This window comes from Coturnix japonica, chromosome Z (genome assembly GCF_001577835.2).
Source record: "Coturnix japonica isolate 7356 chromosome Z, Coturnix japonica 2.1, whole genome shotgun sequence".
NCBI classification, from domain to species: Eukaryota; Metazoa; Chordata; class Aves; order Galliformes; family Phasianidae; genus Coturnix; species Coturnix japonica.
In genome coordinates, this window is record NC_029547.1 from 59,223,723 (window position 1) to 59,237,856 (window position 14,134).

The 14,134-nt window shown below is 42.5% G+C and overlaps 1 protein-coding gene across 2 annotated transcripts in view; it reads left to right on the plus strand.

The window, feature by feature from the left end:
• The first annotated feature begins 776 nt into the window (after positions 1-776).
• Positions 777-14,134, plus strand: part of MUSK (muscle associated receptor tyrosine kinase) — a 40,488-nt gene continuing 27,130 nt past the window's right edge. Inside the window, exons 1-5 of one of the 2 annotated variants that reach the window (XM_015849892.2) lie at positions 777-993; positions 4,086-4,212; positions 7,398-7,549; positions 8,323-8,450; positions 8,930-9,071. In XM_015849892.2, coding sequence (XP_015705378.1) covers positions 915-993; positions 4,086-4,212; positions 7,398-7,549; positions 8,323-8,450; positions 8,930-9,071 — 628 coding nt within the window. In that variant the 5' untranslated portion in view covers positions 777-914. The remainder of the gene's footprint in view (positions 994-4,085; positions 4,213-7,397; positions 7,550-8,322; positions 8,451-8,929; positions 9,072-14,134) is intronic. The other variant, XM_015849893.2, reaches the window with a different exon arrangement.

Below are 14,134 nucleotides of genomic sequence, written 5' to 3' on the forward strand. Positions count from 1 at the left end.
TTTTGAGAAAGATCATATGATGCAGGCTGGTGGGTTAGGAGGTGGCAGACCGAGTGAGGAGCTGCCCTCAAGACCGGTGCTCCTCTAGAGCTCTGAAGAAAGCTCTGACTGCCAGGCTGTTGCTTTAAACAGAAACCAGTGGGATTCTAAGGTATTTCTGGGGGATTAACAATGATAGTACCCAATGTGTATATTTCATCTGTGCCCAAATCCCCTGGGGAGCTGCTGCTGATGAAGTGAAGCACTCCTTCCCTCCTGCTGTGAACATGCCTACTTTCTTCTGCCTGTTTCAGCAAAAGACTCTGCTTTCTCTGTGCTGTAGCAGTTTCCAAACATCGATGACAGCCTTGGCAGAGCAGTTTCAGCTCCCCAGTGCCAGCCTCCTGCTGCAGCAAAGATATCTGTTTAAAAAAGTAATGCCACCAGCAGGGAACAGGTGGTATGTTGCAGCGAATCACAGAAAGTTGTAATAAGACAGAGGCAGAACGTGCAAGAGGGAGGGGAGGAAAAAATGAAAAAGAGCAGAACAAAGCTGAAGGGAAGCCCCGTGGTAAGAAGTTTTTCCTCCACTGCTTTTACACAGCACAGAGCAAAATGTTTTGCTGCTTTCCCAGCTCTGGGATCCAGTATGGCCCTGCGACGCACTCGCCCATTGTCCTCCCCACTGTTTGCTTAGAAGGAATTCAGGAGGGATTTGCTTTCTCTTGTTTCACAAGCCCCACGTTTTCACACTGCCCAAAGAGGATACGCACCAGCTGGCCACGTCCATCACTGCTGCTGGGACGTGAAATTCCTGATTATACTTAGAGCTGCAGAGCCTGCTCCGTCATTAGCAGGGCAGCTCGACGTGCAGCAGTGGGGACCGGGGCCGTGCTGGCCTGGCCCGGTGGTGTCAGGCACTCTTCGGACCAGAGATGAGAGATCTGCTGGTGGTGCCCCTGGGGTACATCCTCACCCTTGCTGCCCTCAGCCTGGCCGAGACACTTCAGAAAGGTTTGCTGGAAGGGCTCTGCTTGAACCGGGTGTTTTGTGAAGGGAAATGCATCTCTAGCAACAGTGGGGAGGACAGCAAGACTGCCATTAGCAATTGCATGAAAATCTACTGCTTTTAAGTCTGTCTGTTGAGTAGTTGCTTGGTTGCTGTTGTGAGGGATGGTGAGAATAGGTTGTATCTAGGAGGAGGGGTAGCAGTGAATCCGGTTGCATTGGGAAGGTGAAGGCTTTGGGTTCAGCCTGGGTGGGATGGACATGTCCTGTCACAGAGCTTGCTGCCGAGCATAGGGCCAGCACTGTTGCACCTGTGGGGATACACGGCTTAAAGACAGCACTCTGAGATCTGCGTAGCATGTGTATGTGGCTACAAATGTCCAACATGTCTGCTACATGAAGTAGAGAGTTGCTGCCTTGACTTCCTCTCTTGCATGTGTGCATACTTTCAGCAAATGCATGAACTGAAAAATTACCTGCTCATAATAGTCCCCTATATGCCAACATAAATACTGGTGTTCAGGACTTACCATCCAGTAAACCTATGGACAAAGGGCTTTATTCCACAGTGATTATCAGGAGGCATTCAGGGCTATGCAGTTTCAGGGATTTAAAAAAAAACCCAACAAGATAAACTTATAAACTTCAAGGAGGAGTCCAGGAGTCAGGATAGGCCAGCATTGCTGCTCTCACACTTTAGAAATGGAACTCAGGTTGGCCTCAAAATGAGGAAAGAATACCTGATTTTTGTGATTTAAGTCAAAATGTCAACTTTTTATGATGGCTGTAGAGTAAATTGGTGAACCCCACTCTGTTTCAAAGTGATGATAGGATGGAATCGGGCGGACAAGAGGATCAGTGAGGAATGTAACTGCCTCTTAGCTTGCTAGCATAGTACAATGAGGAGATGATGGGCATGTTCTCTTAAAACATAGTGGGTAGATGCATTACCCACACCTAAATGGCCTGGTAGCTTCTGGTGGGTGGGTGCAGCATGGGCTTTGGCTTTCCCATGGGCCCCGTGACTGCCATTGGATCATTTTGCTATCTTGGGAAACTACAGCTGACATCCACAAAAATGGCACCAGAGTAGCTTTGCAGATGTGCAGCTTAATTGATTTTCAGTGTTACCTAATCCCATAGGGTTACCTAAAAATTTCAGAGAGCCCCAATGCATGCACATGATACCATTTCTTTGTACTGATAAATACATATTGTAATGTTTTGTTTTTCCTCATTAAAATCTGCTAATAATGGCATCATAAGTTTTGACTGCTTTCCTGAGAAAGCTTGGAATGATGCTGATACCATAGCTTTTTGGATGGCCATTGTAAGGAGGCACCATCTCAACCATTTGGGGCTCTCTTACCAAGCACTGACAAAATGGCGGCGTGCTCCATTACTTCCTACATCCTGAAGGTAGGCCACATCCTAGGCCTGTGTCCCCTCAGTGAAAGGAGTACTGCCTTCATCCTCCCTGCTGCCCCTGTGTTTGATTTTAGAATGGGAAATAAAAAGAGCAAACAGGAGAATTATGCAGTGCTGTTGTAGCTCTGTAGAGCTTAAGAAGATAGGTGTAAAAAATTCCCTCTCTGTTCTGACCATAGGTGACGTAAGGCCGGATTGGACAGCATTCTCCATGAGGAGGGAGTAGGATTCTATTCCAAGAGTTGTGTGTTTGCTGTCAGGAGATGCCAGGGGGACACACTGCTAAGAGTAATGATGTCATATGTAAAATTGAGGAGAGACAGTGAAAGTACTTATCTGTTGCTAATGAATTGATTCATTGCATAAAACTGACAGGTTTACTTGGCTGAGAGAACAGTACCCTCATTGTACATACAGCAAATCTATCTTTATTATTCATCATGATGCTGTTTTCATAGTGACAATGCAATTACAAAACTGGCTGCTTTGAACTGTTTTTACTGCAAACATTACATTTCTAAGGATTAAAAAAGCATCATCCCAGAGATAAAGGCATGTGGGCAACAGCAATAAAAATGTACAGTATAAAATTGGATAATAAAACTCTATTTCAGTGAGTCTTAATTCCATCAAAACCTCATAAACTCTGTCACGAAAAAGCGGCGTCTCCTTTGAAGCAGACAGGATAACCATCAGTAGGAAGTTATTCTCCTAGGTCAGCTGCTAGTAGCAGGGAAATTTAGGCTTTCTGAAAATTTTCCACTTGGTTTCACTGAGATGTGATTCATCTGAGGATGCCGTGTGGATAATTATTTCTATTTAGTAGGACCTGGAGTGACCCTATAAATGGAATCCTGATACACTCTGAATTGGTCTTCTCAAGAACAAATCCGATGCAGATGTGGTTTAATTAGCATTTAATAATATAATTATTATATAAAAAATATAATATTTAGCACTACCTTTACTATATTTTAAAGTTTTTCTTTCTATATAAATACATCAATTACCAGCTATGGAATATGAAGTCATATAATCCAGAAATTATATCGAGGCAAGTTTGTGTTAAAGACATTATAAGGTGTCAGGGTGTCTTTGTAAAAAGTGTTGAAAGTCCATTCTTTCTTGCCTTACTTTCATTCCAACTGAACTCTAATGACATTCTAGTTTTTGCCCTTATGTAAATTAAAAAAGCATTAGCATAAATGCCTTCTATTATTATCAGTTTCTTCTGCTGGAGTACCTTTTAGTTTCATGTGAGGAGGTGAGAATTTGGTGGTGTTTTTTGGTACGTAGCTAAATCTCATTGTACTGAGGAGAGTTAGCAGATAAAGTATGGGAAGGATTTTCCTGTGAAAAAAGAGTTTGCCAGGTACTGCAGCAGGAAGCAAAGGAACAGGAAGACTGCTGCATCTGCTGAACATTTACAAGGTAGTGTTTCAGGAGCATGGCATGAAGCTAGCTCATCTCAGCATAGCTCTCAATTAAATGTAGCCCAGCAAATATTGGATGTATGTCCCACACTGCCATACAATTGAAGTCATTCATGTGCCTTGGGATGCAAAGGCTGCAATGATTTCACAACACATATCCTTTCAAACACTTCCTAGAGACTTTTGCCAAGGTGAAGGGAAATGGAAGGTTTTCATGCTTTCTCTCTCTTTGTGCAGCTCCCTTTATCAGCACTCCTTTGGAAACTGTGGATGCTCTGGTGGAGGATGTTGCCAAATTCGTGTGTGTTGTGCAGTCATACCCAGAGCCAGAGATCACATGGACGCGCAACAGCATTCCCATCAGGTAGGGAGCCTCCTTAACCTGCTTGGGGCCTCATTCCACTACAGCCAGGGCTTTCCTTCACAATAAAGGTGTGCCATCTGGAAGCATCAAATGGGTCTGAAATGAGGAACAGGGAGTGTGGCTGTAATTGTATGTGAATCTGTGTTCCTTAAGGAGTGGTAGGAGCACTCTGGGGGCTGCTTGGATATGTGGTTGGCCACAACAGAAATGGAAATCTGCTATCAATACTCAGAGCAGGGAGTGCAACCTCTTGCTGTGCTATGTGCTTTCTTAAGTAAATGCAGGAAGCCATTTTCTTGGTCATTTTCTTGTTTTCAGTCTATCTGTGTTGGTAACAGTAGTGTGTGGCCTTGAATCTTCTTTGAGTCTCATTCTGTTATGTTAGAAGAATCTATCCTTTATGGCTTCACACGCAGAGCTTGGAGACAGCTGGTTTCTGCTATGAGTAATGCAAGGAATTTGCTCTATGGCTACAAATATGCAATTCTCACTCTGTGCCCCAGTTCACTCCTTGAAAGAGGAGTGTGATGTTGTATATTTGAACAGAACTTCACCAGATCTGCTGCCTGAATGTCTGCACTATGCTTAGAAACTTTGTGAGGAAGGGGTTGCAACAAGCCATTCCTGTTCACTTCTGCACCTGATGGTAGGCGATTTATTTGTGTTGCTCTCTGTCATACGTTAAAGATGAAGGATCAAAGTGCCTCTGAAAATGCAACCTTGGGACCATGCCATGGAAGTGACAGCCATTATTATAACCCCACTGCTGTAGACAGGTTCTTGCAAAGTAAGCTCTATCCAGTCATCCAAATCTGAAATCACATCATATCTACTGGATGCCTTCACATTGGTTTTGCTTTCTTTTTTGCTCTTAGTGACTGTCACTGTAATGGAAACCTACAGAATCTTCTCCATATAGCACAACTGGGATCTTCATGTTAGGCAGATAGTCTCCTTCAGCATGGTTTCTGCTGCTGGGATTGGAGAACGAAGACACCTGTGATCTGCTGGCTCAGAAGGCTCTGGACAAGGCAGCAGCAAGAATAGGTCTTACTGCTAGGAAATCAGTTTTAGAATGAGAAAAAATACATATCTATATTTAAGCATGCTTGCCTTCAGAAATCACATTTATCACCTGCAGAAGAACCTGATCAAAACCCTTCTCCAAACTCTCTTACTGCCCTTGATGTGGGGCAGAGGTTTCTGGTTTTCCATTGATGTTATTTCAAGATCAGGCCAACTTTCTCCTAAGTCCTTTCCCATTCATGACACCATGTTTGAGAGTCAAATCTGGCAGAGGAAGTAATTCATGTTGGACCATGGAGATTACATGCTTTTTTTTTTTTTTTGTATTTTTGGTCATAAGATCATAAGAAAAACAGGCCAGGTTCCCCCAGTTTTCTCTTTCAGAAGATGAACACAGCAATCTAAAAGCCATCCCACTGTTTCTGAGACACAATGCCTCCCCCCCAGTGTTGATGAAAAATGGAAATTTTGATCCCAAAAGATCTATCTGTGAGGTTGCAGAGCTCAGCTGCTTTGTTAACAATTTTATCCAAACTGATCCCGAAGCAAAAGTAGCAATAACTACATCACTTTCCCAGATCTGTGCTGATGCTCAGAATCGGGGCTAGTAGATACAAAAGCTGAGAACAGTGGCAGGGAAATAGGCAAGTTGAAAATGTCTCTGTTACTTTCCAAGAACATGGATTAAAGTATTTGCACAATAGAAATGGATCAGATCATGGGCTTCTTTTCTGAAGAAAAGTATGTTTATGTGTGTATCGGACTTCAAAGGGGCCAGCTAATGCAAGCAATAAATATTGGTTATTTTGTTTACAAAATTTTCCTCTGTTGCCAAGGTCAAAGTACTGTGAACAGACAGCTAAGCTAACCTTCAAAACAAAGCAGTATGTAAACATGAAGCTTCAATGGGAAAAGTGCCAGGAAGGAGGCTACTGTCAGCATTATTCTTCTGGAAGATCCTCTATGTGTTCCTTTTAGTGTCAAAAACCCGTGCAAGTAGAGTGGTGTGTCCTGGACTGAGCTGAACTTTTAAAACCATGAATGGCACAGTCAGACTGTGTAGTGACTGCATTACGTATTTCAGCAGCCCACTAAAGCTTCAGGGATTTGTGGCAGAATGGGAGACAGTCCTCTGGTCAGATCCATTATGCTACCACTTGTTGGGGTGAATTGCATGGTAGTGTGAAAGCCAAGAGGAAGAAAACTATGAGATGTTCTGCAAATCATCCTTTAAGACTTAACCATATTTTCCATCTTTGCGAGGAAAATCAGAGAGAAACCCTCTGCTTTCTCACTGTTTGCACTCCTCCGTCTCTCTAACATGCACATGCACACAACGTTCTCTCGTTTACAAGTGGTCTCTGCTCTATGGACTTCTCTGCAAAATCCCATACCTTTGTTGCTCCGACTTTGTGGCTTTTCTGGATTTATCTGAGGTCTCTCGGTTAAATCCTGCTGTCATTAAACTGTAGCTAACCTTACATCCTCAAGGCTTTGGATTTCTTTTTTCCCCAGTGTTTCTTTTTGCAAACGCTCTTCCCCTCCCCACTCCCCCCAGTAAAAATAACACTTCCTTAGTTCCAAATAAATAAGCAAAACCACACCTGGATGCAGTCACAAAAATGTTTGGCTTTTGGTTGTATTTTTTTTTTTAAACAAACAATAAAAATATTTCCAGTAAATTATACCTTTTGTGGAGGGGGGCGGGGGAGGGGGAAAGTCTGAATAAAGTTTCTTTAAAAAGCTTCAGCCAAAGGTATTTCTTGTGTAGGCAACCCTTCCCTTGCACTGGTGATTATACCCAAAACAAGACCTAGCTGCAATAAGGCTACTGGTGCTCTTACCTGTCATTGGATGGACAGAATGGCAGATACCAGCATCTGCTGGATGCAGCATTGCCACTATGCCTGTGGCCATCAAGATCTGCATAGTCTGGATGACCTATAGTTGCACTAGATGTAGTCTTTTCCAACCTTATCAATTCTGTGATTAGTAATTTGGTTTAGTGAGGCCCAAACTGAACCTTAAGGACCATATTGATGTTTTCAGTCCCTTATCTCCAGATGTTGAAAATAAGAAGAAAAGCCAATTGAATTTTACCATGCAGTCTCCAGTCTATGGAGACACAGTCTCCTCACCACCTGTGCTGTGCCCCACAGGCTGTTTGACACCCGATACAGCATACAGAGGAATGGGCAGCTCCTGACCATCCTGAGCGTGGAGGACAGCGACGACGGAGTGTACTGCTGCACGGCTGACAACGGGGTTGGTGCGGCTGCACAGAGCTGCGGGGCTCTGCAAGTCAAAATGCGTAAGTGGGAAAGCAGAGATCTCAGCCCCACAGTTGCCCTCAGGTTGCAGCCAGCACATGGGGATGTTTTTTCTGTTGGCTCAGTGATGCACAGTGGAAGGAAACAGATCCCCCAGAATGGTGAACTGGAGATCATTTTTCCTGCCAGTGAGTGCAGGCTAAGTTATGTCTTGTCTTTGGGCAAAAGGAGTTCAAATTTGCCCCATATTACCTTTAAGGGAGTTAGAATAATTTAATTTTAAAAAAGTAATTAATTTTTTTCTTTAAGAATTCTTTATCATTTTTACTGACACGATCACAAATCTTTCAGTCAGGGCTATTAATTGTGTTTACGTGCCCTTGTTGAGCTAGAGACCAGGCTGAATCAGTTAGAAAACAATTCTCTCCATATCTGAACTTTCACATTGGACATCGTTTATGCAAAAGAAAGAATGTCAAAACCTGGAATGCAAACATTCTTCAGTGCTGGAAATGCTCTTATCTGGATCTGGACTTCAGCCCAGGTCCTACTTCAAATGGCTGTCAAACTCCTCTCCTGAAAACAAAAGACCCACGCAAGGTAGCAGTTTTTGTGTCTATAAACTGCAACTTTGCTGCACTAAGGAAATGTTTTACTTTATGTGGTAGCTCACAACCTACCAAAGATCTATCTTTCAGCTACAGCAATGCAAAGAAAAAGCAGCAGGGGATTTTGTTGGATGACTCTGATCTTGTCCTATTCTTTTATCTTCTACCTTCAGTTCAAGTCTAAATTTTGCCTTTTCAAATTTTAGGACCCAAAATAACCCGACCACCTGTAAATGTGGAAATCATAGAAGGTTTAAAGGCCGTTCTTCCATGCACTACAATGGGGAATCCAAAACCTTCTGTTTCATGGATTAAAGGAGAAACGGTAGTAAAGGTGAATAGAGAATGAAATTTCACTATTGCTATTAGCTATTGCTTTTTGCTGAAGTTACTGTGATTAAATATTAACATCACTTACAGCATTTCAATGTTCTTCTTTCTAGGAAGAAAGTATTTAGAAAAACCTTGGCTGATGCTTACATTCACAATAACTTCTGTTTGTTGAAGATTGACATTTCATTTATTACTAATAAGCATGGCTAAATGCTACAAAATACACTTGTCAGTGTCTCACAACCCACTTGGCTAACACTGAGGGCCCTTTTCAAGCTGTAATTCACTGACCTGCGGAAATAACGATGGATGAGTGTGTTGTGACAGTACTGAAAAGGAAGATCTGAGCCCAGATTCTTTAGTTACAGGGCAACAGAAATGAGTTCTACGCATGTAAGCCCAAACTTTGCAATAGGACATTTGGTGCTGCTTATATGCAGGGTGTACACAAAATTCTCACCTTGGGCCTTCCTCTGGCAGGAGAATGCACGCATCGCTGTTCTTGATTCTGGGAATCTGAGGATCCACAATGTTCAGAGAGAAGATGCAGGACAGTATCGATGTGTTGCCAAAAACAGCCTGGGCAGTGCCTATTCAAAACCTGCAACTGTGGTTGTGGAAGGTGAGTAGTCCTTGCATCGGGGTCCAGCTCTATCTGCTGACCTTATGGGCCTACAGAGCTAACTTGGGTTAACATGGAGTACCAGTTTGATGTTGGCGAAAGTATCCTACGGTGGCCAAGAGGCAGGGGAAGGGAAAGGAAGGTAAGCTAGGGTGAGAAACAGGATTTCTGACCTCACTAATGCTCAGTGTTTGTTGATGGGGAAGGGGTCATTGTCCACAGCTGCTGTGGCTCTGGTGGGAGCCTGAGAAGAACCTGATTCTCCCTTCTGAATGACATGTTCCAAGATGTCAGCTTGTTTCATGTTTGGAAGCTCCAGTGCACTGTGGGCTGTGCTTTGACTTGTGGAGATAGACAAGTAGGAAGCTTATGGCTTTGGAAACTTGCTGTAAAGAGGCTGGTTGGAAGCAGCTGCAGCACATCATTTTGTAGTGCTACGTGTACATCCTTCCCTTTTCCCTCTGATTTTCCATCTGAATTGGTTGATTCTTTAGCTAGACAGAGCTGTTCTCTTTGAGGACTTGCACATTTTCTGCCCACTAAACCCAACACCGTTTTGATTTTTCAGTTTCTGGTCTTTATGTGTTCTGTGTCCTTCTTTTATTTACAGAAGGTGTTTGCTTTCTGGTATAAATCATAGCCAGTTTCCCAGTGCTGAGAACAGTGGGCTGCAGGGGCACCCAGATGTAGGCAATGAAGCATTCAGTATTCCTGGACCCTAAAAGAGAGTCTGGGTTAAGCAAGGTCATGCAAAGCCAGAAGAGGGATGGATGACACAGCAGAAGAGCTCACATTTGTTTTGTACTCAGAACTGAACAATCTGTACAGCAAAATGTAGAGAACTGGACATCTGTTTGTCCAGTTTTCAGAAGGTTGTTGAGGTTACACTTAGTCTATCAGAGGTTATTCAGGGTACAGTCCTGTTTCTAAAAGGACCATTGGCTGTCTTCTGGGAGGAGGTCGGATGTATTAGATTCCTACAAATTACTGTAGGATTGCTGTTTTCTTAAAAAATACAACCATTTTCTTTCCCCCCCTTCTCTCCCCTTTTTTTTTTTCTTTTTTTCTTTTCTTTTTTTCCTCTAATAATAATATTTACTTGTGCAGACTTAAGGTTGTTAAAATTCCTTAAATAGCTTTAAAACAGGAAGGCAGCTATTTCTAATCTAGATTCAGAGCTGTGCAGCTCCTGATGAGGCAAGGCAAATATCTGTCTGAACAGAGTCATCTGAGTCTGGGTTCTTCTTTGTCCCTGCTGCTGATGGAGCACCTCAAGGCTCACCAAGAGCTGGCTGAGGCAGACACTCAATACAGTGCTTGCAGACCTCCCTGGTGCATGCAAACAGCCTCAGACACTGGGGTTTTATTTCTCAGACCTACCAGAGCATTTGGGAACCTAAAAATGGGCCGGAACTGCACCAACATCTGGGCTGTTAAGTCTGATACCTTCTTTTGTCCCCATCTCCAGAATTACACAGCTGAATGTTAATTCAGGGAATAGCAAATTTATCTACAAATACACTGCTTGCAAAGGAGAGCCTGTGTATGCTCTTTTTAAAAGCAGAAAGATTAGCTCTTAATTAATCAATGGGAGCTCAGTGCTCCTGCACAACCTATCCCTTCATATTCCCTTAATGTGTTGTGTGAACAAAGTGATGCTGTTCTCCAGGCTCGCCTTGGTTTTTCTGGTAGGACACCCATATAATATGCCTTGTTTCAGGCTGCCTCCCAAACTAGTCTGATGAATGTTTGTTTTACTTTTTTGGCTCCCAAAATCCAAAGGTAATAATCCTGACTGCAGCTTGCTGTGTACACAGATCCCTTCCCCTCCCAGTATTTTAGATCAGCGCTCATGAATATTTAACATACAGATGAGTGCATGTACCTGTATATGCATGCATGTTCATGCTTCTCCTATAGCCTCACTCACTCATGCTATTGTTACTTTTAGTGTTCCTACCCCCTCAGTGCTAACAAGTTAAGATAGATCCAAGTCAATAATAATCTAAAGCTAGAAAACTGCACTTTAGACTTCCTTCTCTGAGCATTCATTGGAGCTCTGTGTTCAGAAAATTCATGCAAACATTCTGTTTGCTGCTTCTCTGCAATGACACAACAGTATTTTTCCTTAAAACTTGGTGTTACCACTCGCTGAAGTTACCACCAGGCACAGTGTGGCTTAATAAAATAAAATCACTAGGCATGGCCATGAATATTTAATCCCGAAGCAGATGCCCATTCAAAAGGCGGTGCAAATATTTATGCCTAGCTAAATCGAGATCAGGCAGCTCCTGATTTCTGAATGAGGCTTCTAATTTTCTGTCGCATTTTATAATGGCTTTGACGCTAGTCCTGCAATTAGTTTAAAGCATGGAGGCATCCAGCTTTTGCAGGACTGCAAGCAGACATGCTCCTTTACACAGGCACATCAAGAAAAGAAAAGAAAATAGGGGAAAAAAAAAAAGAAAAAAAAAAAAAAAGGCTGCTCTTTTGCTCCAAAGCTTATGTTTGCCATGAAATGTGGTTTAACTTTCCTGACAACAGCATTTCTGAACTGTTCTGTATTCATTTCCGATCTTAATGATTTTGCAAACTAGCAGTTTGATCACGACATCATCAGTTTTGAATATTCTGCTAACCCTATGAGTGTTCATATACACTGTGAAGCAGTGGCTTGCCAAGACATTAATCAACATCTATACAGATTTTCTGTTGATTGTTATACCAATGCACAAAGTGAATTTGTGGCTCAAAGACTCCTGGATGAATGGATGCAGGGCTCTGGGAGAAGTTATTACTTGCTTATGTGACTTGTAGTTCCTGCATATATTGAAAGGGGAAACCTTATTGGCAAGATGTTGGCTAAGGAGTTGTATCTGGTTTTGCCTGAAGATCACTGCTTTGGAAATATATAGGAGAAGGGCTATTGTCTTCAGTAACATTGAGAGGTACCCTGAAGTGCAGATATTCCCGGTGGTGTCAATGGAAGCTGCAGGCCAGGTACAAGCTCTTGGGCTGTGCCAAGGATGTGTTTCTTGGCCCCAATCTGCACATTTGAAATCTGTGGGGTTTGTGTGCTCAGCAACATTAGCGAGATGTCCAAGGTTTTTCCCTTCATGCAGCGTGCAGCTCTTTGTGTAACACAAATTGCAGAACGGAAGGAATCTTCAGTTTTCATTGGCCTTTGCTGTAGCACTGACCCATGCCATTAACAGGACCAGTCCAAAAAAGCTATACATAAACTGATCAGGTTCAGCTTATCGGTTTACTGCCCTTGGCAGTCCCCATGGCTTGACTTGTGTAACAATACCAATATAAAAAGCATACCAAATTCCTGCATCATGTAATAAGCTCGTACTGCAAAAGAGCAGGAAAACGATTCATTTTGTGGTGACTTACAGGCCTCCTCACCTGGTCTGGGTTCTGCATTCTGGCAGAGTTGTTTTGCTCTGTTTTGGAGTATGCTTCCTGCTCTCTCTTGGAGAAGCAAAGTGCCACCTCATGAATAGGTAGAGCCAACTTCTGTCCCATTTAGTCTCCATTCTTCAAAACAAAAAGTTTGAAGAAAAAAAACCCTGAAAACTGACCACAAATTACATAGAGCTTAGAAGCAACAGATGTTCATTGAGAAGGTGTAAGAATATAAACCACATGCTTCTGAAACAGAATAATTTATTTCTACAGCACCCACTGTGGAAAAGACCATTTTCTGTAATGAATGGTGTAATTGCTATTAACATGTATGAAGGGTAAATCATTTACTAACAAAATTCAGAGTCAAAAGCCATTTGGAGATGTGTCTTTCCACTCCAACAGCAGCATGTGTAAGTTCTGTGCTGTAGGAAGATGGTGTTGGTTGTTCAGTTTGATTTTTAGCATAAAAAAAAAGAGATATTTTCTTGTCCTGAAGATGAACAACAATCATGTTGTGTCCTTCTAGGCATTGCACCCAGTCACTGAAACTTCCGCAGTTCCCAGTTTGCCCAGTGACACATTGTTAGTTTGATATCCCAAATAACAAAGAAAAGAGTGATAAACAAGGTACAATTTGAATGAAGGTGTAAATTGAAAGGAAAGAATACATGAATGGATGGCTGTGTATTGAGTTAGATGCACCTCCATCTTGTGAACTACATGAAGCTGAACCTGATCTCCAGCCTGTGGCACCAGAGAGTTGTGGAACTCAGGAGTTTTGGAGCATATTATGTGATAAGCCTTGGGTTTGAAGTCATCACTGTACAAAAACAAGTCTGGAAATCAGCAATCATAAATCATAAATCTGATGGGAAACAAATAAACAAACAAAAGAATTAGCGAGGACAAGTGCTGGAAGATCCAGTGCTCTCACTGAGACACTAACTGGATCCTCCAGGGATTTCATAACATGTTTGGATCAAATCTTCCTTACAGTTTCCTGTTGGCTAAACATGGGCTTTGATTGCGAGCTGCTGATCCTTTATCCAGACTGTTTCATTCATCCCTCTGTTGAAATGCTCCTACTTGGCTTCCTCCTCTGGCACAATATGTGGACAGCACAGAAATGAAACAAATCATAACAAGAGTAGAGACAATACTCCTCATGCTACTCTGAGATGTTTGTTTTTGTGTTCCAGCACTGGTAGATAGAAGTCTTTTCCTGCCCACAGTTTATTGCTTATTACTAGCTACTAAAATAATACCCTGCCACAGGCCACAAAAATGTTCCCCTATAAGCCACTTGTGAGAGCCGCCTCAGCCTTAAAAATAGGAGAGTCTTCTTTGGAGAACAGTCCCTTCGAAGAAGAGGATCTACCACTGTATGAGTAGATTCAGTCTAGATTTTTAACATTTTTTAGATTGTTCTGTACCATTGGAGACAGTGTGGGGACAACAGGCTAAAGGACAGCAGAAAACAGTGCCTTGGTTGTTTGGTTAACTACTACTGGCTAATGAGAGTAAGCATTACCTGTTTCACGAACATCTTCTGATGGTCATTATGGTCCTTTTCAACCCAGGCCATTCTGTGATTCTATGATCCCAAGGTAGAACATTTAGAGTGAGATAGAAATGGATCCATTTCCAAC